The following is a 23,090-nucleotide window of genomic DNA, read 5'->3' as shown; positions in this document are numbered from 1 at the left end:
CTTATCTCCATTTCAGAAGTAGGTTAGATATGATTATTACTAGATATATGTTTTTGGGACCAGAATATACTGTCTCGTTTTATCGGTAAGAATGATACTTAATCCGCTGATAAGAAAACAATCATAGAGCTTTTATATCCACAGACGTGACTAATAGACGAAATAATGGGATATCCCCGAATCACTTATAAAATAAAAAGATTCTTTTGAAATCCAGGACCCAGTTGCACAAATGTTTGTTCAGTTTAACTGACAGTTAACGTGTAGTAGATGGAAAAGTGAAAGACAAGTTAACTGTCAATCAATGTTAACTACCCTTTGTGTACCTGTAAATTGTAGTTTACGAAAACCACTAAAATTTCACTTTCATTTAAAGAAACGAATCTCTTATAGAATAACGATATTCTTATTAAATTCTGGACCGTCAATTGTAGTTTACTTAACCATTAAAATTTCACTTTTATCTAAAAATATTTTACATGCATCAACGCGAGGAGAACCAGACCGCCCCGGGGTTTCTCAAAGGTGTTTCACTCATTTAGATATCACGACGGTTCCGACCGTCAGCCAGTCTCCCCCGCTTTGTGTTCCGCATCGAGGTTTCGCTTTGTTTTGATGTGTGTTGATGTGAAACTATCTGGGTAGCTTCTTGTTGAAAATTCAACTTTCGTCACTTTTAATACTTGGCTGAGCAGCCACTAACCAGCAGCCAATAGGCCCGTAGAGGCTAGCAACTAAAAATGAACAAATAATCGATCAAAGTTGATATTTTTTCAAACAATTGAATAACATATTCTTACTTATAGAGTTTGATACTTGAAGGCAATTCAGCTCTCTTAAAAGTTTGAGGAAGGTAGTGATTGCAGTTTCAAATCTCGAAAAAGTTTACAAGATTACTAGATTACAGTTTTCTTACATTTTTGACACCAAGGAGCTGAATGCTCGGCACTTATGGCCTCTGAGCAGGGAGGGATATTTATCGTGCCACACCTGCTGTGACACGGGACATCGGTTTTTGCGGTCTCATCCGAAGGACCGCCCCATTTAGTCGCCTTATATGACAAGCAAGGGGGTACTGAGGACCTATTCTAACCCGGATCCTGTACATATATACAGGTTACTGCTGTAATGATTTGTTTTGTATGTACATGTATATGAATAGCTTTCGCGACCTGAGTACACGGAGCATCGTAAACTAAAATGGTACTTATCCTCAATTACAATTACTAACATATAATTTTACTAATAAATTTCTTTTGTCTCTTAGAATAGTCTGTCAATGTCACTTGCAAGACTACGTAAAGACGATCGAATTTTAGAAATATACTTTTATACAATCTTGGTTAAAAAAAATTCTGTTAATATTACTCTGCAAATAGTTTCCAAAATGTTTGTATATCCAATATTTTAATCTTATATGAATAGTACAACAAATTTTGGACACGGTTGTCTTTCAGGCTTTCCTGAATTATGAAAGGTGAAGATAACGAACAGTGATCAATCTCATAACTCCTATAAGGAATACGAAATAGAGAGTTGGGCAAACACGGACCCCTGGATATACCAGAAGTGGGATCAGGTGTCTTCGAGGAGTAAGCATCCGCTGTTGACTGGTTACACCAGACCAGAACAAGCTACCCAAAATTGTTCTCCCATATATATATATATATATGTATAATTTAGACTAAGGCTATTTACTGTGGTTGCCGGTAAATATGCCCAGTTATTATTCCTACGTTTTCAATTTATGAATCAGAGATATAATACTCTGCTTTCATTACTTACAATAGTGTATACAAAAAATATCTGGTTATCTAATAATGTCCCGCTTTCTCGAACTTCTAATGTCTAATTTATTGGTCGATCGATGTTTTGAAGCTTTGATGATTGAAGATTGTAAGTCATCAAGTCATTAAACATTTATCGAAAATTATTGAAATATATGGGCATATGAATTAAAGGAAAATGCTGAAAATTATCTAAAATCACTGTTTAAGCATCTTGTTGAGATTTTTTTTTTTTTTTTTTTTACCTTTTCACACATATTCTTGCATTTCATTTTTTTTTTAAAGATGGAGGGATTTGAACAAGTATTAATCAACCCGTCAATTCTAAATTTCCTAAACGTTTCAGAACTGTGTTCTCTCTTGGTTTATTCCATACGTATGGTTACATTATGACAAGGTAACTACATGTATATCAAAATATCATATTTTATATCTACTCTGATATTTCAAAAAGAAACACTAAACGCGATATTTGTGAAAATAATTCTTTTATTTAGGCAAAGGGTCTGATAACAACTTTGTTTTTATCAGATGGTGTTTAAGACATTAACAGAATGGGGAAAATATGAAGATTCGGGTGGGAATCTGAATTTAAGTTAAAACACGTTCGCCTCCCCAATGCCAATACTTGCCGACGCCCCTGGGGTGCAACTTACAGGATTATTATAACTTTTGATCAGAATGATATCTAGCGCTAATGTTGTCAAATGAATTATTGTGTGTCGGAATTTTGTCACGTTATTCGTGGGATAAAAAGACCTTGTAGTGGAATCTGCTAGAGTTTCCCAGCATTAATCAATATTTCACTTTCTATAAACAAAGAAACGACAGATTAATGCCTAAATAGTTAGTACTATAACGTTAACTATTCATTGTACTCGTATAATATTATAGGGTTATTGAACTTATATTGGTGAATATTGGCACGAGTTGGCTGTCAAAATGCACGAGCTTGCGAGTGCCAATATTCACCTAAATAAGTTCAATAACCCTTTTATTATATAGCTAAAGTATTTAGTTGTTAAATTATATCCCTTTTAACTCAAACTACTCCAAAATAGACGAGAATTCATCAATATTGGCAGTGTGCAAAAACAGCATGCATTTCTTAACTGTTCAATATTTAACCCGTCATTAATGCATGAAGCAAACTGATTTTGTAAATGGGGACATAATTTATGTACAGTAAAACATTTTGCTTAAGTAAATATCAAATACCGGCTCTGTCAGATTCGGAGGACCGTCGTCTGCCATTTTAGCTTGTTTACGTCGTTACGGTAACGTCAATATTGAACGCTCATACTCAGAATGTTTCGGGAGCATACAATTTACGCAATGCAATGTTAGCGTTCAATCAATTCTCAGGATATTGAACGCTAACATTCTCTAGATTTTACACAGATGTTATATTAGACTATTTATTAGCTATATAATAAATATTCATATTCATCTGTAACAGTTACAGGTTGTGTAACTGTAAACTCCATATTTCATTTGTTTTAATAGAAATTTACATTTACGTATAAAAAAGCTAATGTATCGGCTTGTTTCTACGTCCATAAGATCTTTCCAACAGAAAGAATGAATAATAACATCTACATTAAACAAAACACATAACTACATTTTGTTAGACAGCGATTACACACGTATCTAAAATGGCTAACGAAAATAGAATTACAAATGTTAATCTGTGATTGTCAAGGACCGATTATTTTTATTATCATATAATGAAATATGTCACAAGCATTACAAGTGTTTTCGTCAAAAATGAATTTTAGATGTAGCAAAAATAAACTTCAATTCCAGTATTTGAATCCATGACCAAATAATGCGATCAAGTACATGTATTACTCCTGGGTTATTTTGTCACCGAAAGGACAAGATAATTAGGAGTGAAACCCAAAGTTGATATTGAAAAAAATTCTAATTTGTCAATGTCTTGCAATTTACAAACAAAATTATGCATATCTGAAACTAGATTAGAAAACAACAAATTTCAAATAAATTAAGATTCCAATTTTTCTACTGGAATGCAGATTTTTCACGATTATTGTCCCTCTGTTTAATGGAATTACGAAATGTGTTCATTTCTAATTATCCTTGGAACAATCAGTGTAATTTTGTACAACACAATAACACACTAATACTCACAGACGAGGTTTTTAGGAGTTGGAACGTCATTCTAGTAGATTTGTAAAATTTGGAAGTACAACTTATCAAAGGAGAATATAGCAATAGATGTGCAATACCTTGTAGAAGTTTTGAGGATTTGTTTAGCATTTTGATTAAACTTATGTGTGATACAAATTATCTCTTTAGTTTTATCAGAAGTCACACAGATATACCTGTTGTAGTTAGTAGTCTAACTTCTTCAAAATCGTCATCAGTCACGTTGCAGTTAGCTTTACAATTTGCAGTAGTCTGGGCTATTGTTTCGTTTTTTGATTGGTATGGACAACAAATAGCTTTTAGTCGCTTTTCGTATCCAACGGTACATTCTGCTGGTTTTGTTCCATGCCCACCTGTACAGGCTTTCCAGTTTGTATAATACATCACATCACAATTGGTGAAGTTTTGATTATTATGTTCGCAAGAATTTGAAAGACTTTTCACTTGACATACACATATAAAAATCATTGATAGCAGACACAGCGTAGCAGCAAGGTACGTCTTAGCCATCGCGCTCCGAACGTCTGTTGTCCAAGAATGAAGAGAGATAATCAACTAAACACAAAAGCGATTGTCCTTTTAACGCACTTTCCTATCCGAATCCTTTCGTCTCAATGTCCTTTATGTAATTAAATCAAAGCATTATCTCCTTCATATTCACACTGATAGAGAACAGTGTTGGAATTTTCCCTTTCAAACAGTGATATAAACTGCATAGGATTAAAGTATAGATAAGATGTCAAAAAGGTGAAACATGACATATATTATAAATCGTCTTAAGACTACACACATAACGTTTCACCCAAGAAACTTAATATCAGATGTTATACGTTTGAATTTATCATTTCCTATTGTTGTGTATAATCCTGATAATTCTTCCCCTTCATTGTGATCGATCCTACTGGTACTGTACAGCTTCACATTCCACGTTATATTACAATCACACATTAAAATGACTGTGTGACATAGATAATCACAAACAGGCTTTTTTGTGTCATTTTTGTTTTTGATATATTTACATTTCCAATGTTTGATAAACATATTACGTCTATTTCAAATGCTTGGAATTTCAACACAAATGAAAGTGAAATGTAAATATAAGAATTAAATTTCATTTAAAAGATTTACATGGGGGCATAAATTGCGAAGCTTCACGCCGACATACTTCACGAAGCGCGGTAACGGTTCATACATCGAATGCCAGCGTGAAGCTGGAATGTATTCCCTATTACGTGAAATCTTTCCAAATTCATAAATATAATTCACAAGAGAGTTACACTTCCAGGTTAAAAATTGTAAAATGTACACTCTTTCATGCATTGCATCAACTGAATTCTTTGTTTAACATTTTGAATATGTATATCTTCTCTATGTTGTTTTGTGCAATATGAGAATAAATTGAATTAAATTGCATATATTTAAAATAAAAATTGATTTCATTTCTTAAAACCACCGATCATGTAAGTCATCCGTGTGATATTTCTCTGCCTTACTGCTGCGACATTGTAAAGCATGTGTAAACATGTCACTTAGCATTAAACAGGTTGTATTTGTAAATAAGATCATTATAACGACCACGAAATATTAAACATTCTTACTTTAAAGTTATATGTGCCGTATTAAACAGTATTTTGTTTGATGTTAAAAACCAGACGAAACTTTTGTCAGAATGGTAAAACTATGAAAAATTATACGATTTGACAATTTCGACAAATCATATACGAGTATTAAAGGACTACTAGTCTACTCAATGTAAGCAGAAACGATGATTTCCACATGCATACTTATGAAGTAGTGACGTTTATGGTGGTTGTGCGCAAGCGCTCGAGAAAAATATTATAGAAGGAGAACTCGTAAGTTGTACGAATCAATCTAATTAAAATCAGATCCTAGGATACGTTCACAATCGCGGAGTATACGGCGCAGATCTAAGAAGTCTGATTTTAATTAGATTGTTGTACGAATTTGCTTCTGATCCTTTTGTATATATTGTATACAATAAAATAGGTTAAAACACACTTTCACGTCGAATTGTACATTGTAGTTTACTTTAGAAATTTCGCATGCAAGACCACGTAATCATAAATATTTCGAAATTGGGCGTTCACTATCCGACTCGAAGAATACGTAGTTTAATAGGAAATTAGATTGATTACCTTTTAATCCGATAGAGTTAAATTGCATAATTTGCTTAGTGTTTAACTTATAGAGCTTGATGAAAAGTGAAGATAACAAACAGTGATCAATCTCATAACTCCTATAAGCAATATTAAACAGAGAGTTGGGCAAACACAAACCCCTGGACACACAAGAGGTGGGGTCAGGTGCCTAGGAGGAGTAAGCATCCTCTGTCAACCAGATATAAATCACATGCTTTTTATTCCTACGGTGATATCCAAAAAATACGGCATAAATAGGTTTAAACCGAGACTGTTGAAACCTTTGTAACATCAACTTATCTGCCATTAGTCTATCGAATAAGTTGGGAGACATATCCACAAAATGCAGGTGATACTGTACCGGTAATATTGCTAAATAAATGTGAGAAAGCTGAATTCATCGCGTTTATCACAAAATAGAGCTATTAATTTGCCGTTAACATCTATGTTCAGTCAAACATCAAACTATAAAACGACGTCGACGATTTTGTGGTATCTTTATTTTTAAATTCACTGGGATATATCGAATCGACATATAAATGAAAATTGTTAAAGGATAAAACGTCGTCAATTTACCTAACTGTCGATTGATAACAATACATTTCTTATTTTAGTACAGAACTCTTTGAATAAAGTTTGTCGTCTCATAGTAATACAATAAACACATAAACTAATAAAGGAGCACAATTTGTGCCCACGGTAATTCCAACAGACAGTTGGAAGACCTGACATTTGAATACAACATCTATATTGTGAAGAAGGAGCACCAATGTTCATTTTATCAACATCAGAATATTTGTGCGTAGAACCAACATGGTTTACAACAATGTAATTGATTGACTGTTCACAAGATATGGATATTTCTAATTTCCGAGTTTTAATGAAGAAGCAGGCGCCTATTATGTCAAAAAGAGTCTTTTATATATCGCGAGAAATATACTGTTAAAGATATTTACACACGAATATTGTTATCCAACTAATACTAATGCCTAGTGAACCGGATTATCATCAAACTTCAGTTAGTCATGACTACTAAATGACCGCTATTGATTTTCAGATTAAATTCTAGTATTCATCCAACAATAGTTGTTCAAACGATAACGCAAGAAAATTTACTATATATCGTCCTCAAACTTTATAAGGAAATTGCTTATCACTCATAAATGACTTCTATTGGTTTTCGTGTCAAACAGTCACCATGTTTTCTAGACATGGATTTCAATTTGAGGAAGGCAGCCTATATGATGTACAAAGATGTCTTATTAGCGATTGCAGATGCAAATCATGAAAATTTTACAAGATTGCTAGATTACACAGTTTTCTAACATTTTTGATACCAAGGAGCTGAATATAAATATATACAGGGTTACTACTGTAATATGTATTGCATGTATATGAGTAACTTTTGTAATATATCAATGGTAGAAAAATGAATCATGATCTCCATGTTATGAAATATAAAAAAGAAAAATAAGCACTAAACGTGGTGTTTGATAAAAACAAACAAACAAACAAACAAAAACAAAACCCGACGCCATCAACAAATCGCATTTGTAATTCAATTTCTTATGCAGAGGGTTTTTGCGTAGAGAGTGAACCCTATTTGTTTTGAGTAGCGTCAACCAAATATGTCGTATATACGACTCAGCATAAACTGGTATTTACGACATGGCAAACATATTTTTCATTTGGCAGTAAATACGCTTCCGTACTTTAGGTAGGCCACAGCAAACAAATATTTTTCTCACAGACTGTAACTCATTGGGGTGTCTCTAACAGGATTGTCAGAATGATATCTAGCGCTGACATTGTCAGGGTTTCCATTCTAATTCTAATCTACAAACTTGTTTCGTCGTACAACATACAACAAATCTTTTTAACAGATGTGAAAAAAAAAGAATAATGATACCTACATTAAACAAAATACATAAATACTTTCTGTATGATAGCGATTGCACACGTATCTAAAATGATTAACGAAAAAAGAATTAAAAATGTTAATCTGTGATTGTCAAGGATCGATTATTTTTATTATCATATAATGAAATCTTCATCTTTCATATGTCACAACTATGAAAGTGTTTTTTGTCAAAAAGGATTTTTAGATTGAGCCAAAAATAAACTTCAATTCCAGTATTTGATTCCATGATGAAATGATGGGATAAACACATACATGCACACTGTATTATTACTATTAGACCATTTTGTCACCCAAAGGACAAGATAATTGAGAGTTAAACCTAAAGTTGATATTGAAAAAAACAAAAACAAATCAAACTCGTCAATGTCTTGCAATTTACAAACATATACATGAAACTAATTTAGAAACAAATTTTAAATAAAATAAAAAAAAGATTCTATTTTGCTATTGGAATGCAGAATTTCACGATTATTGCCCCTCAGTCGAAAACGAGAAACTACGATATGTGTTCATTTCTAATATACAATTATGGACTGTTTAGCAGGGAGATATCACAAATTATCAGGTCTGAGTAGGGTTATCACCCGAGGTGGCCTGTGCGCCCAAGGGTGATAACCCTACTCAGACCTGATAATTTGTGATGTCTCCCTGCTAAACAGTCCATAATAGTTTTATTATCCTGAATAATCTGAACGTTAAAAAAAAAACTATCACAGATTTATTGACTTGTACCTTTATATTTGAAACGTCAACAAATTCGTAACAACTTCCTCTGCAGGAAATTCTGATAAATTTTCAATAGTTTTCAAGGGGTTAAATCAATGTTACCCTCAACTACATGCACTATTTTGTTTTACACTCAATGTCATACATTTATCAAAAACACCGAGGTTTCAGAAAGTTAAACGAGAAAAGGCTTTCAACTGTGACATCACAGTTGAATGACACAAAAACATAACGTCAAACGTAAACATTTCGTAACTATTTCAAAACAAAATCGTAAACATATAGTGAAATGCAAAATTGCATTAGAATGGAATATTTTTTCTCAATTGTTATTTGTGACCGTTAATGTTGACGCTGAAGATAATGATTAATGATCCCGCATATTTTCAATTATCTTTGTAAGAGCCCTTAGACATTTATCTTCTAAAGGGGGATAACACAGTTGTCACCCTGCACGTGAGGGAGACATCACGAATTGTCTCCCTCCACGTGACCAGCCCTGTACCAATGAAATTGACTGTATTATTCTGAAGGATAATTATCATTGCAACAATCAGTGTAAGAACTACGCCGCTAACTCTGGATTCCCGTCTATACATGTATTTTCAACTCGTATACTTTAAAAAGCTTAGCAATTTTGCTGATGATATTTTTTTAAAAGTAGGATTAATTAGTAATTGATTATCAACTTTAATACCAGTGTTAATTAATCAATTGCTCTTAATTCCAATTCCTTTCGATGAGGGGGTAGAAAAATATGTTCCTTGAAACCGGGTTTTAAGACGTCATATATTTCTTAATGCTTATTGATATCGATAAATAAACATTTAATTTGTCATATCACTTTTTATTATTGCGTAAACAATGGTTAATCTTCGTTTCTCACACTTTAACCTCAATTGCAATTGATCACAGAGTGAACATTTTTGCTGTATTTTGGTCTGTAAACATATGTCATCCCGTGAAACAACAAACGTTTTGGTATAAATTTGCTAAACGACAATTCATAATACCTGGAAGAAGGAATTTAAGTTTCACGGGGGGATGTTTTAAAAATATTTCCCGTTTTCCATTGATTCCTATAGTGAAATACGCGATTTTAACCCAAATTATAGACTTATCTTTCTTTGTTTTGTCAAATAAATCAACTTTAATTAAAATGCATATAAATATCTATATTGACATAAAAAAATCATTTTAAAAAGATAACTTTTAAAAACTGACCGGAAGGTAGGCGGCGAAACAATACTATCGTTTGCAGTTCTTTTGTATAATGCAATAACACACACTAATGCTCGCAGACGAGATTTTTAGGAGTTGGAACGTCATTCTAGTAGACTTGTAAACATTGGAGTACAACTTATCAAAAGAGAATATAGTGACAGACGTACAATACCTTGTAGAAGTTTTAAGATTGTTTTTGTACTTAGATTAAATTATTGTCTGATACAAATTGTCTCTTTAGTTGTTTTTTTTTCGGAAGTGAAAAAGATTATACCTGTTGTTGTTCCTAGTCTAATTTCATCAAAATCGTCATCGGTCAAGTTGCAGTTAGCTTTACAGTTTGCAGTAGTCTGGGTTATTGTTTCGTTTTTTGATTGGCGTGGACAACAAATAGCTTTTTGTCGCTTTTCGTATCCAACTGTACATGCTGTTGGATCCATTCCATGCCCACCTGTACAGGCTTTCCAGTTGGTATAATACATCACATCACAATTGGTGAAGTTTTGATTATTATGTTCGCAAGAATTTGAAAGACTTTTCACTTGACATACACATATAAAAATCATTGATAGCAGACACAGCGTAGCAGCAAGGTAAGTCCTAGCCATCGCGCTCCAGACCTCTGTTGTCCAAGAATGAAGAGAGATAATCAACTAAACGCAAAAGCGATTGTCCTTTTAACGCACTTTCCTATCCAAATCCTCCAGTCTCAATGTGGTGTATGTAAGTGATCAAAGCATTATCTCCTTTATATTCAAACTGATAAAAAAGTGTTGGACTTTTTTCTCGACACAGCAGAAAGTTAGATTATAGAGTTAAAGTACAAATAAGATGTCATTATTTGTATCAAAAATCGTCTAAAGACTGCACATCGAAAGTTACACCTAAGAAACTTAATTTCAGATGTTATACGTTTGAATTTATCATTTCCTATTGTTGTGTATAATCCTGATAATTCTGTCCCTTCTATGTGATCAATGCACTGGTACTGTGTCGTGGAAGTGTACAATTTCAAATTCCACATTATATTGCAATCACACATTAAAATGACTGTAACATAGATACTCACAAACAGGCTTTTTCGTGTCATCTTCGTTTTTAATATATTTATATTTCCAATGGTTATAATAATTACCATTTCCTCATGAGTGCTCTACAGTTGTGAACAATGCATTCATGAATCTTGATAAATATAAACGGCTTGCAATTTCAACAGAAATGAAAGTGAAATGTAAATACAAAAAATAAATTTCATTTTTGAAAAAAAAATACACGAGGGCATATATATAGAATAAAAATGAAATTTAATTCTTAAATGCACTGACAACGTAAGTCAGCCATGTGAAATTTTTCTTCTGCCTTACACTGCTGCGACATTGTAACGCATATGTGAACATGTCAGTTAGCATTCGACAGGTTGTATTTTTACATAAGACCATTATAACGACCATAGAATTTGCAAAAGGTTTACTTTAAAGGTATATGTAACGAATTAAACAGTATTTTGTGGCATTTATCAACAATTGCCTTCGATAAATGCTTTTAATTACTGGACAGGTGCGGTAACTCTTGCAGCCTTGTTTAATCTTAAGCCAGTTAAGGGTTTTTGCGATATTGAATATTAAGCGCATTGTATGACCGATTCAAGCCTAGAATGACCCTGATTTCTGATTATGAATTTTCATCCGAGAATTTCAAGAATTTAAATTCTTTCAATCAATCACCATCGAGCAACATGCCACCCAAAAACGGAAAACGGCAGGCTACAAGTATTGCAGTGAGCATAAACAAGCGACCAAAAAGGCGGAGGTTCGGTAATATTAGGAATTGGGAAGAGATGATAAGCAGCCAGTCGCTCCCCCGCACTCAGCTTGCTCAGGCGTGGAAGGAAAGCAGAGGACTGAGTAGGTCTACGGACGAGATGACCGATGATTCGTGGTCTCCTCCTGTTGTGGTTCAGGAGTCTCACTCGTTGATCGAGCCTACCCCCCCCCCCCCTATTTTTATTTTTTTGTAGAGGCAGACAACAACGCACATGGAAATGCCCTGGTCGAGGCTTAGCCACGCAGAGCGTAGGTACGAACATAGCCTTTGATGGGTATAGTGCTTGTGCCCCCTCCTTACCCATACTGGCAATGTCAGAAATCAGCGGGATTTTGAGATAAGGAGTCGATCATGTGTTGGGGGTCTCGCTCTAGGGTAGCAGGTAAAAGTTAGTCGCCCATGTAAGCATTTGTGACTCTATAGGGATTCACATCCCTTGGTCCATTTGGGAGAAAATCTGGGCTGGTTCTTATATCGACCTGGCATTACTGTTAAAACAGGCTCGGGACCTACGTACCGATGCCCATACCACAGGCGAAATAGTAATTAAAAATGGTCAACTCATTATTGAGAAACAGTATCTAAACCCCATATATAACATAAAAGCTTGGACTACAGCATTCATGATTTATATGTTTTCTGGAGAACCAGACAAAACCCAAGAGATGCTAAGATACATACAAAACGTACATTTAGCTGCCAGCAGAGTAGGTCATTCGGGGTGAGCTAGTTACGACGAACAATACCGCCTCAAGAATGAGCGTGACCCTGCATCATCTTGGGGGATTATTGATTGTGAGTTCTGGGTGATGTACGGTAACGTAACACCATGTCAACCTTTACAACTTACAAGTACTACACCGCGGGTAGTAATAATTCATTTCGTCAGAAATTTAGAACCCAAACTCCACGCTTTGCAGTTGGTACCCAGGGGGAAGGGTCAATCACAAAGTCAGACTATGGGTCAAACAAAACACCCAAATCAGGTGGCTGTTGTTATGCATTCAATAAGGGATCCTGCAAGTTTAGACACAGATGTATTTTCTGTGTTCCCCTCAAATCAAGTGTTCCATGGGTCCAAAATAAGGGACAGTCCACCTTGTATAGCTTACTGCCACATCCACACCTATCAATTACCAGCAATTGTCAATTGAATTGGAATTTTACCCCTTTGAACTCGACAGACAACAACTTTTAACTGGTTTTAGAATTGGTTTCTCGTTGCAATATTCGGGGTCTAGGAAATTTAGGGTATCCAATAATCTAAAATCTGCTCAAGAGGCACCTTAATTGGTTGAAGAAAAATTATCTAAAGAAGTAGCCTTGGGTGGGATATCAGGTCCTTTCACCGTTATTCCACTCCCCACTCTCTTCGCCAGTGGGTCTTGTACGTAAAACGGATGGCGATTTCAGATTACAGTGGAGCCTCGTTAATCCGGACACTTTGGTTCCCAGCAAAATCGTCCGGATAAATGAAGCGTCCGGATAACTGAATCACATATTTTTTATCTTTACATAAGTAACCAATATGCTTACTTTATTGATGCGTAGTGAATTATTGGTTTGACCATTTGCATTAGTGAATAAATCATGATGATATTAACATTTACATGAAAGGTGAAGATAACGAACAGTGATCAATCTCATACCTCCTATCAGCAATACATTTCAAAGCCCTAAAATTGAAATATACGTGTGCAATTTATTTGCCTATGCTTACATTGTACATGTATATTAGCACTACAAATAAATATACAAAAGTGTGTACCGTATGCACTAAAACAAATAATGAAGCACTATATGTAACTATAAATAAATAAATCATTAGTAACTATCATAATCATTTACACTTCAAACATTTCATCACACTTTTACTTCTTAAACAGGCCAGTCATTTCCATCTGTCACGATTCACGGGTTCGGCGTGACACACATCACACAACATCTAATTAAAAGGAGGTGTTGACGGGGTATAGGTAATCGCTTCAATTAGCCAGTTCGGCTTGTTTTACTTTATAATTTACGCCTTGCTAAAATTGTCCATCACAGACCTTCCCTAAAAAAAAGTACCGTCCGGATTAACGGTACAATTTTCAATAGATGTTTTGCACACTCGGTGCCGCCATATTTAATTACCTAATTATATATGCGTGTCAAAGGTCATAGGGGAAAAACGACGTAATCATGGACGCAGCCTTTTGACAAATCAACGATGTATGCTTTTCCCCCCAAAGTTTTTAATGATTTATCTCTTATATTATGATAGAATTTGTTTACATAATAGATAAAGAGGACCAAAGGTTTACTTTAGCATATCTTTTATGGAAAAGTTCCTTTCTAGAATTTCTATGAGAAACTATTTATTGGCACTAAAGTTGCTTTTCATACCCATGTTTGAAGATTCCATTTCATAATAAACAATCATTTTTACACTAAAAATCTTAATTCTGAATTGTACAAAAATGTAAAATTTCGACAATAGAGTCTACCCTTCTACCGACTACTGGACCCATTGTATTGTGATGTTTTTAGGGACAGGGGGGTATTCATTATTAATGGTAATTTTACAAAGAAAATAGATTATAATGCATTACAACAAATCACGGCAGTATTATCCAGGCACATCATAGCGTCCCTTATCAAGGGGAGGGGAGGGGGGGGGGGGGTACAAAATATAAATATTGACAACTACTACGATCTATACAGATAATATTTTTAAAAAAGAAATTTTACCAAAAAAAAAAAAAGGGGGGGGGGTGAGATTATACGCACGACAAATTTTGAAAATCACTTGTAGTCTATATAGTTAGTGAAAGTCAGGAATAATTCAAGGCTTTTCCAACCCCCTTCTCTCTTACACTCGTCAAATATACCGCCATCTCTTTACATTCGTCTAATACAAACCCTCCTTTCTTAGAATCGTCAAATCCCCCTCCTTTTCCTTACATTTGTCTTACACACCCCTTTCTCCTTACACTCGCAAAGAGAAGTCGGTTGTTTAAATCAGACTGCTGAAAATGGATAGACTAGGGTATTGGGTGGTGAACCTAAATTGTCTGGTTTATAATTAGTATCCTTATTATTTGCAATAAAGTTTCTAGCTTTAATATATATAGGCCTACATATGTTATACCTAAAAGTGAACTTTGAACTGGTCATTTGTCAAAGTTAGAGATAAATTAAATAATTGTGTAGACATCTCGGGTTTTTTTTAAAAATTGTCAGAAGCTTATAAGATTTAAAATCATACAAATGAAATATATCTCTTACTCTGTCTCATGGGCAAGTAGAAGAAATTTATAATTGGGAAAAGAATATCGTGCGGATAGGAGCTCTAATGTAAGCGCGACCGTCGTGCGAATATTGAAAATGATTGGCACGACAATGATGCTGATAGACACTTAAAAAAAACCCAACTAAACAACTCGTAAAACTTAATTCAATCCAAACTTCAAAATTCTTAATTGTGTGAGGGGTGACTTAATTCATAGGTTCAAACTTAATTACTACTCAGTAATGTATACCACAGAAGAGAGAGAGAAAAGGGGGGTATGCCGATAAATCAAACTACTTTGTCATTTTAAAAGAAAAAAGACACATTGTCAATAAAGTTATTGAACTGTTATCACTTCTCTATGCAATGTACTACTTCACTGAGCTAATTTTAGAGAGGTAATGACTGTAATTCGATAGAAAACATCGCAAGTGAAAGTAGCGAGCAGACATAAACAACCTATACTTCACCAGCTCAAATTAAACAAATGTGAATGAAACATTCTAATCTGCAACTCTTAGTGGTAACTTTAAAGAGTATTTTTTACGGATGTTATATTTTTATCATCTTACATGCTTAAACAAAGTATGTCTCACCCGTAAAATGTTGGTGAGTAGCCGTCGTCGTTCGCTGTTTCACATTGATAAAGGACCCGGATGTAAGATTTTTTCCCCCTATGACCTTTTGACCTAGCATGACGTTAGAGTGTGCAAAACATCTATGATGCAAAATAATGTATAAAAATTCCGTTCCCTAAAAAAATCGTCTGGAAGGTGAAGCGTCTGGATTAATGTCGTCCGGATTACCGAGGCTCAACAAAACCCAAAATATGACTCGGTGAATTATCTCATTGATCCGGACATTTGTACTGTTATATACTCCAATATTGATTCAAACACTGGCGCCTAATGCATTGCTGGCTTTTCGCCTGCTACCTATATTTGTTCATAGTATTGAATTTGATACAGCAGCGTTGCAGATGCGTTTACCTCAGGACAAGTTAATTGAACTGCGTCACGGCAACATGCGGGTTGTAGGCTATGTTGTGGCCGGGGTGTAGGTTACTGAAGCGGCAATATAGATGGTCGAGGTTCGTTTTTACATAATATCTCAATTTATGGATATGTTTTGCAGGAAAGCATATGGTTACGGAAGAAAGCATCAATTCAGGAATATATGGAAGTAAATTTATATACTGTACACTTTCTAGTTTTATCAAACACTTCTTCAAATTCCGACGATCGGGGCAAGTTTGGCACTAACGCGTGTCTATGATCAAATATCAGGACAACGCGTTGCTTTATCGTCAGTTTTATATGGCCAATAATTACGTGTTATCTGTATAGGTTTTTGACAGAGAATACATGGCTAACATATAAGGCAGTCGTTGAAAGTTTTAATCATCTCAGGTATCTATTTAGCTTACAGTTTACATAGCCAGCACCTTTGGATCACATAGCGCATTTCATACCTTATATGTCCACCAAAAATCGCACACCAGCATCCATTAGAGCATACCGGTATATATCAGGTTTGTCACACATGTACAAAATCTAAGGTCTCAATCTTATCAAGTTGTTAGAGGGTGCCAGAAGAAGTTCTCAAAGTCAGAATACAAGGGTCCCGATTACCTCAAGTTTTCTAGTATAATTTCTTCGAGCTTTAAATAAGGTTTTTGCATCTAGTTACGGGGATTATCTCTTTAGGTCTGCGTTTTGCTTTTTTGCAGGTAGGAGAATTAACTAGTATTGACCTATGGCCGCTACGCCTTAGCGGCATTGACATTGTGGTGGGTTTAGGACGCAGACAGGTTAAGATGATAATCCGACAGTCCAAAACAGACCAATTGAGCCAGTTCACTTCATTGTCGGAATTCTTAGCGGTACGAAACAACAATATTTCAGCGGACAGCCAATACGCAACTTCCGAGATATCAGCTCTTCTGTGATAGAGGTAAGTTCGGTGTTCTGTTGAATGCTTGCGTGGATACAGGGTGTATACATATACTATAGAGTAGCTATGTTAATACGGATAAAAGTAATGAAAGTGTAAATTTTGTTTATATCAGCCGTTGGTATACATTAAACTGATAGTATCAAGAATACTATTTGATTAAATTAGGCCATTAAATTAAATATAAAATTATTTTTTATTTCCTTTTCTGCACGAGTGATATTTTAATCAAAGAAAAATGGTGATTATACATTTTTATTTACTCTATTTTATTATTAAATACTAATACCCTTACTAATAGTGTGTGTCTCTGCAGTTTGGGTGGTTGCATGCTGTCTGATAATCGGCCCTTAGGCAACATATCAAGGCAGCAATAAGCATTTGTACTCACCGCGTGTGGATGATAGTATGTTTTGTGTCTCACTGTGCGTAAGAGTTCTACAAGGGGAAATAACTATTGAGGAACTCGGAAATTGCGTATCATTAGTCCATTTCGTTGGCAATCCCCTAATGCGTTATCAGTTTGCATCTATTTTGGCCAAAACCTTCAAATTCTGCAACATAAAAACAAGTAGCAATTTAGGATACACTCATTTCGAATTGGGGCAGCAACAGAGGCAGCGATAAGGGATGTCCCAGATGTAGTAATCAAACAATGGGGCAGATGGAAGTTAGGGGCTTACACTTCTTAAACTAGATTGTCTTATATCATACATTTTGATTTGACCTGTATGTATGATGTGGATGTGTCATGTCGTTTATGCACCGTACTAACAAATATCACGTTTTACAGGAAAGTCAACAGTAGTCTGAATAATGGGATCTTCCATTTTCCATTGGGCTGCCTGTAGCGTTAACAGTAGTCCCGGAGGGAGGCATCTTATACTCCAAGATAAGAAAATCCGGATATTTTGGTTTGGGGTCAGAGGCATGAAATGGGAACAATTCGACAACTGTTATAGTAAATTAGGAGTTAACCTTGCACCTCAGTGTTTGGTAATATACTTTGGATCCAATTATCTGGGGATTCTACCTGGGTTGGTGTTACTTAATTGAATTTAATGTTCTCTGCTGCGTTGCAAAGTATTGGCGCCAGATATTACCATCATTTGGTCAGATATGCTGCCACGTTTGTATTGGCATAATGCCAAATGCGCCTCTAAAGTTGATGCTACGCGCAAGGACATCAACCGTAAGGTCAAGAACCTTCTTAAAATGGAGGAGGGTTAGTCATTAGACATCCAACTATTATATTTGCTACGAAAAAGCTGTTTAGGTACGACGGCACCTATGTTAACGACTTGGGCAATGCTGTGCTTCTCAATGATTTGCAATGAGTCTTTTTACAGTAGATTGGTCCCATTTGAAGTGGTAGTTTGTATGACTTTTTCTTTACATATGTTAAACGGTGGATGAAATTACAGGTACATGAAGCGTTGTTGGCTGGTGAACTTGTATTTAAACAAGTACATTTGATTGTACGTACCATCTATCCATCTGTGTTTAGTAAACCAGAAGTGATAAAAGAATTAGATAGGTTACATGAGGAATATGTTTTGGTTCAAGCTGACAAAGCTTGTAACAACATTGTCTTTGTAAGGGTCATTATTAGGGCCCCGCATGAAATGCGGAAAGCCCTATAGTAATCACATTGTCCGTCCGTCCGTACGTCAACACTTTATTTGTGACACGATAACTCAAACAGTTTTTATCGTACAGTTTTCAAATTTTGTACAGAAATAATTTACAATAAGAGGAAGAAGCCTATTGATTTTGAGGTCATTTTACTTTGTCTGTCTGTATGGCATGATCTTTGTTATTATGAACAGTTTCTTTGTGACACAATAACTCAAACAGTTTTCATTGTACAGATTTTAAATGTTGTACAGAAATACTTTACAATAAGAGGAAGACACCTATAGATTTTGGGATCATGTCACTTTGTCTGTCTGTATGTATGTCACCATCTTTGTTATTATGAACACTTTCTTTGTGTCACAATAACTCACGCAGTTTCCATTGTACAGTTTTCAAATTTCGTACAGACATACTTTACAATAAGAGGAAGACACCTATAGATTTTGGAGTCATGTCACTTTGTCTGTTTGTATGTCATCATCTTTCTTATTATGACCGTATTTATTTACCACTAAGGGAGATAATTTAATTTGAATTATGATATGCATTGTATTAATATAGAAAATTTACAAGAAATAACTCTACAACCTTGTGTATGTGTATATTTTTGGGTTTTTTAATGGGATATAAAAAATGCTTGATGTTACATGTATATTGAATTAAAACACGTCATTCCCAGTCAACAACTTTCGATGGGGATCGAAATACGAAATAAAATTTCTTATATCCGGTTGCAAAGTGAAACTGCTTCAAGAAATTGAATTATGTAGTAATTGCACGTTACACCTTTGAGAACTGTTCCTTTTAGTAAAGAAAGTCACAAAATAGATACGAAATGAGTGTACCTTATTCATTACTGTTATCGAGCTTTCGTCGGTAAACATCTCGAAATGGCGTGTTTCACTGCGCTTGTTGAGGGTAAGGTCCACATTTTCTACGTGAGTATTTTGATATTTACTAACGAATATTTTTAGCGCATACATGGTATGTCTCGACTAGGAATAATGGAAACTTTCTCACCTATGTATGTAAAGACATATTCTATATATTTCTATGTTTGAAAATGAAGAACACTTTTATCAAATGACAGTGTTTGAAAACGCTTAGAGACCCGATGTCAGAATTTCCTTTTCCAAGACATCAATATGTCAAATTAATAATCCTTTTCGAATAGTATGTACCATACTTTGTACCAGTTACCCATTTTGAATCCCCCTATTACAATGGGATTTAGTTGCACTGTTGTGTTTGAGTGGATGAGTGTGTGAAACAGAAGAAATCTAAATTTGCATCAGTCTCTCATAAATATGCTTCATGAATCCTTTTTCACATTCCAATGCATTTTTGAATATTATTGATTCTAACATATATACCAGTCTCAAACATTGCTATATCAAATACAGATGAACAGTCACTTTCCTCTGATAACCCTCAGCGGGGCCCTTGCTGACCGTGTCAGTTTTCTAGTTACAACTGTATTTTAAACAAACTTGGAATTAATTCCACTTTTTGGTAATCACACTTATACTCCAACTACCATTTCAAAAGATGAAATTCTTCAAAACCATGCTTCAGTTTTAGACACATTTAATTTCCCAGTGAATGGGTCGAGTGACTATGAGTTACCATACCTACACCGGATTCACAGATTTACAATGCTACAAGTTTCAAACTCTAACGTTTTTAAAGTGCGACTTTACGCATTTAAAGACAACCGTGACCAAACGTCATTTGGATACAATCATTCCTACGCAGGATATAATCGTGTTTTTAACACAGAGTACAACCAACCCTAACGGCAATATACTATGGAGAGTATAGATGTCCGTGAGGAGGGGTTAGAATTTTCTTTATACAGATAATTCTTCAGAATTATATAGCCTATCAGGTACCCAATAAATTCGGGTTTGAGCGATACAGCTTTACTCGTGAGACAGGATTTTTAAAAATATATTTTCAGTGCTTCGCACTCTTGAAAAAAAAAGAAAAAATCCTGTCTCACTCGTGAGATAAATTCAATATCCAACAACAAAACATTGAATATCCTCTATCTATTTGCTATAGTCCAAGACCAGACAGTTGGTTCATATTTCAATACATTGTGACGCATTTTTCCTTGGAAAACTCGATTTGGAAAATTTATAAAGTTTTCCCTGTTTTTCTATTGACATGAAAATATTTGCAATACTATCATGAACTGGCTTCATAAATGATGGAAGAATATACTTTTTTCATTATACTTTGGCTGTAACTTCAAGTGATCTCTTTATTCAACTAGTCCTGACTGAGAGGTGACAGATGCGATTGACATTTGGCTAGAAAGACCGCATGCAAACATTTGGATTAGACGATCAGATCAACCTATGTACTATCTATGCTTGCATATTATCATATATTCTCAATAGAAAACATACCACAATAGAATTTAACAAAAAACAACAGACATGTTATTGCAATTTCTTCTACTTGCCTATTAAGACACCACACATACCAACAATCTGGAATTCTTAAATTTACATCATTAACGTAAAATGTACAGACTACTACGAAGATGAAAAAAAAAACCTGCTCACCACTCATCCATTATATCAATGCCACAGTTTCTATATAATAAAACTCTTATCGAAATGTCAAATTTTCAGTGAATTACATGTATGTACATTAATACTTATTCTCATAGGAATATAGCTAGGCCGTTCGACTTTGCTATTTCGTACTTATGACATAATATGTCGTACATAGACTTAATTACATGTATCTTGTACGTCCAACGTAGATATTACGTGCATACGACTTAGTATCTCGTACGTACAACTTAGTTTACCTCGTATGTAAGACTTGGTATGGCATACAATATGTATGTTCGACTTCGTATATACATACGATATAGCAAAAATATTTTTTATTTGGCAGTAATACCCTTCCGTGTTTTAGGTAGGTTACATCAAAAATATATTTTTCATCACAGACTGTGTAACAGTAATTCATGGGAGTGTATCTAATATGATCGTTATAACTTTTGATCAGAATGATATCTAGCGCTAATGTTGTCAAATGAATTATTGTGTGTCGGTATTTTGTCACGTTATTCGTGGGATAAAAGACCTTGTAGTGGAATCTCCTAGAGTTTCCCAGCATAAATCAATATTTCACTTTCTAGAAACAAAGAAACGACAGATTAATGCCTAAATAAGTACTATAATGTTAACTATTCATTGTACTCGTATAATAAATATTATTTATATTCAGCTGTAACAGTTACAGGTTGTGTAACTGTAGACTCCAATTTTATTTCATATGTTTTAATAGAAATTTACATTTACGTATATAAAAATCTAATCTATAAGGTTGTTTTTTCGTCCATCAGATCTTTGTAACAGAAAGAATGAATAATAACACCTACATTATACAGTGTACTTACATACATTCTGTAAGACAGTGATTATTCACTTATCCAAAATGGCTAACGAAAACAGGGACGTCATTGTGGTAGACTTACTAAGGAAATAAAACCTATCATAAGGGGAACTAACAATAGACGGACAACATCGTGTAGAAGTGGTGGTTTTTTGTTGTTGTTGTATTTTGATTACATTCATGTGATTTTAGTTTTTTTAAAGTCAAAAGAATATATATACCTGTTGTTGTTAGAGGTCTAATTTCTTCAAAATCATCATCGGTCAAGTTGCAGTTAGCTTTACAATTTGCAGTAGTCTGGGCTATTGCTTCGTTTTTTGATTGCATTGGACAACAAATAGCTTTTAGTCGCTTTTCGTATCCAACTGTACATGCTGTTGGCCTCAGTCCATGACCGCCTGTACAGATTTTCCAGTTCGTATAAAACATCACATCACATTCGGTGAAATTTTGATGATTATGTTCACAAAACCTGGAAAGACCTTGAACTTGGTAAAAGCACATAAAAGCCATTGACAGCAAACATAGCATAACAGGAAGGTAGGGTTTACCCATCGCGCCCCTAACATCCGCTGTCAAAGAATGAAGAGAGATAATTTAAAACTAAACACAGTAGAGATTGTCCTTATCATATTAACTTCTATCGAAATCCTTCTGTCTCAATGTGGTGCATGTAAGTGATCAAAGTATTATTTCTTTCAAATTCAAACTCATAAAACATTGTTGGACTTATTTCTCGACGCGAGCACAAGTTAGAGTATAAAGTTAAAGTACAGATAAGATGTAATTACATATATTAAAAATTGTCTAAAGACTGCACACCGAAAGTTACACCCAAGAAACTTAATTTCAGATGTTACACGTTTAGATTTATCATTTTCCTATTGCTGTGTATAATCCTGATAATGCTTTCCCTTCCCTGTAATCGATCCTACTGGTATAATGTCCTGAAGATATTCAGCTTAAAATTCCACGTTATATTGCAATCACACATTAAA

At 34.6% G+C, this 23,090-nt stretch overlaps 1 protein-coding gene across 2 annotated transcripts in view; it reads right to left on the bottom strand.

Moving 5' to 3' along the window:
• Window positions 1–22,643, bottom strand: part of LOC125680236 (uncharacterized) — a 33,628-nt gene extending 10,985 nt beyond the window's left edge. Inside the window, exon 1 of one of the 2 annotated variants that reach the window (XM_056161672.1) lies at window positions 22,314–22,643. In XM_056161672.1, the coding sequence (XP_056017647.1) occupies window positions 22,314–22,623 (310 nt within the window). In that variant the 5' untranslated portion in view covers window positions 22,624–22,643. Of the gene's footprint in view, window positions 1–10,260; window positions 10,632–22,313 lie in introns of those variants that run through there. The other variant, XM_056161670.1, reaches the window with a different exon arrangement.
• Window positions 22,644–23,090: the final 447 nt, after the last annotated feature.

Source organism: Ostrea edulis, chromosome 1 (genome assembly GCF_947568905.1).
Source record: "Ostrea edulis chromosome 1, xbOstEdul1.1, whole genome shotgun sequence".
Taxonomy (NCBI): Eukaryota; Metazoa; Mollusca; class Bivalvia; order Ostreida; family Ostreidae; genus Ostrea; species Ostrea edulis.
Note: the sequence above shows the minus strand (reverse complement) of the source record. Positions and strands in the feature narration are given on the sequence as shown.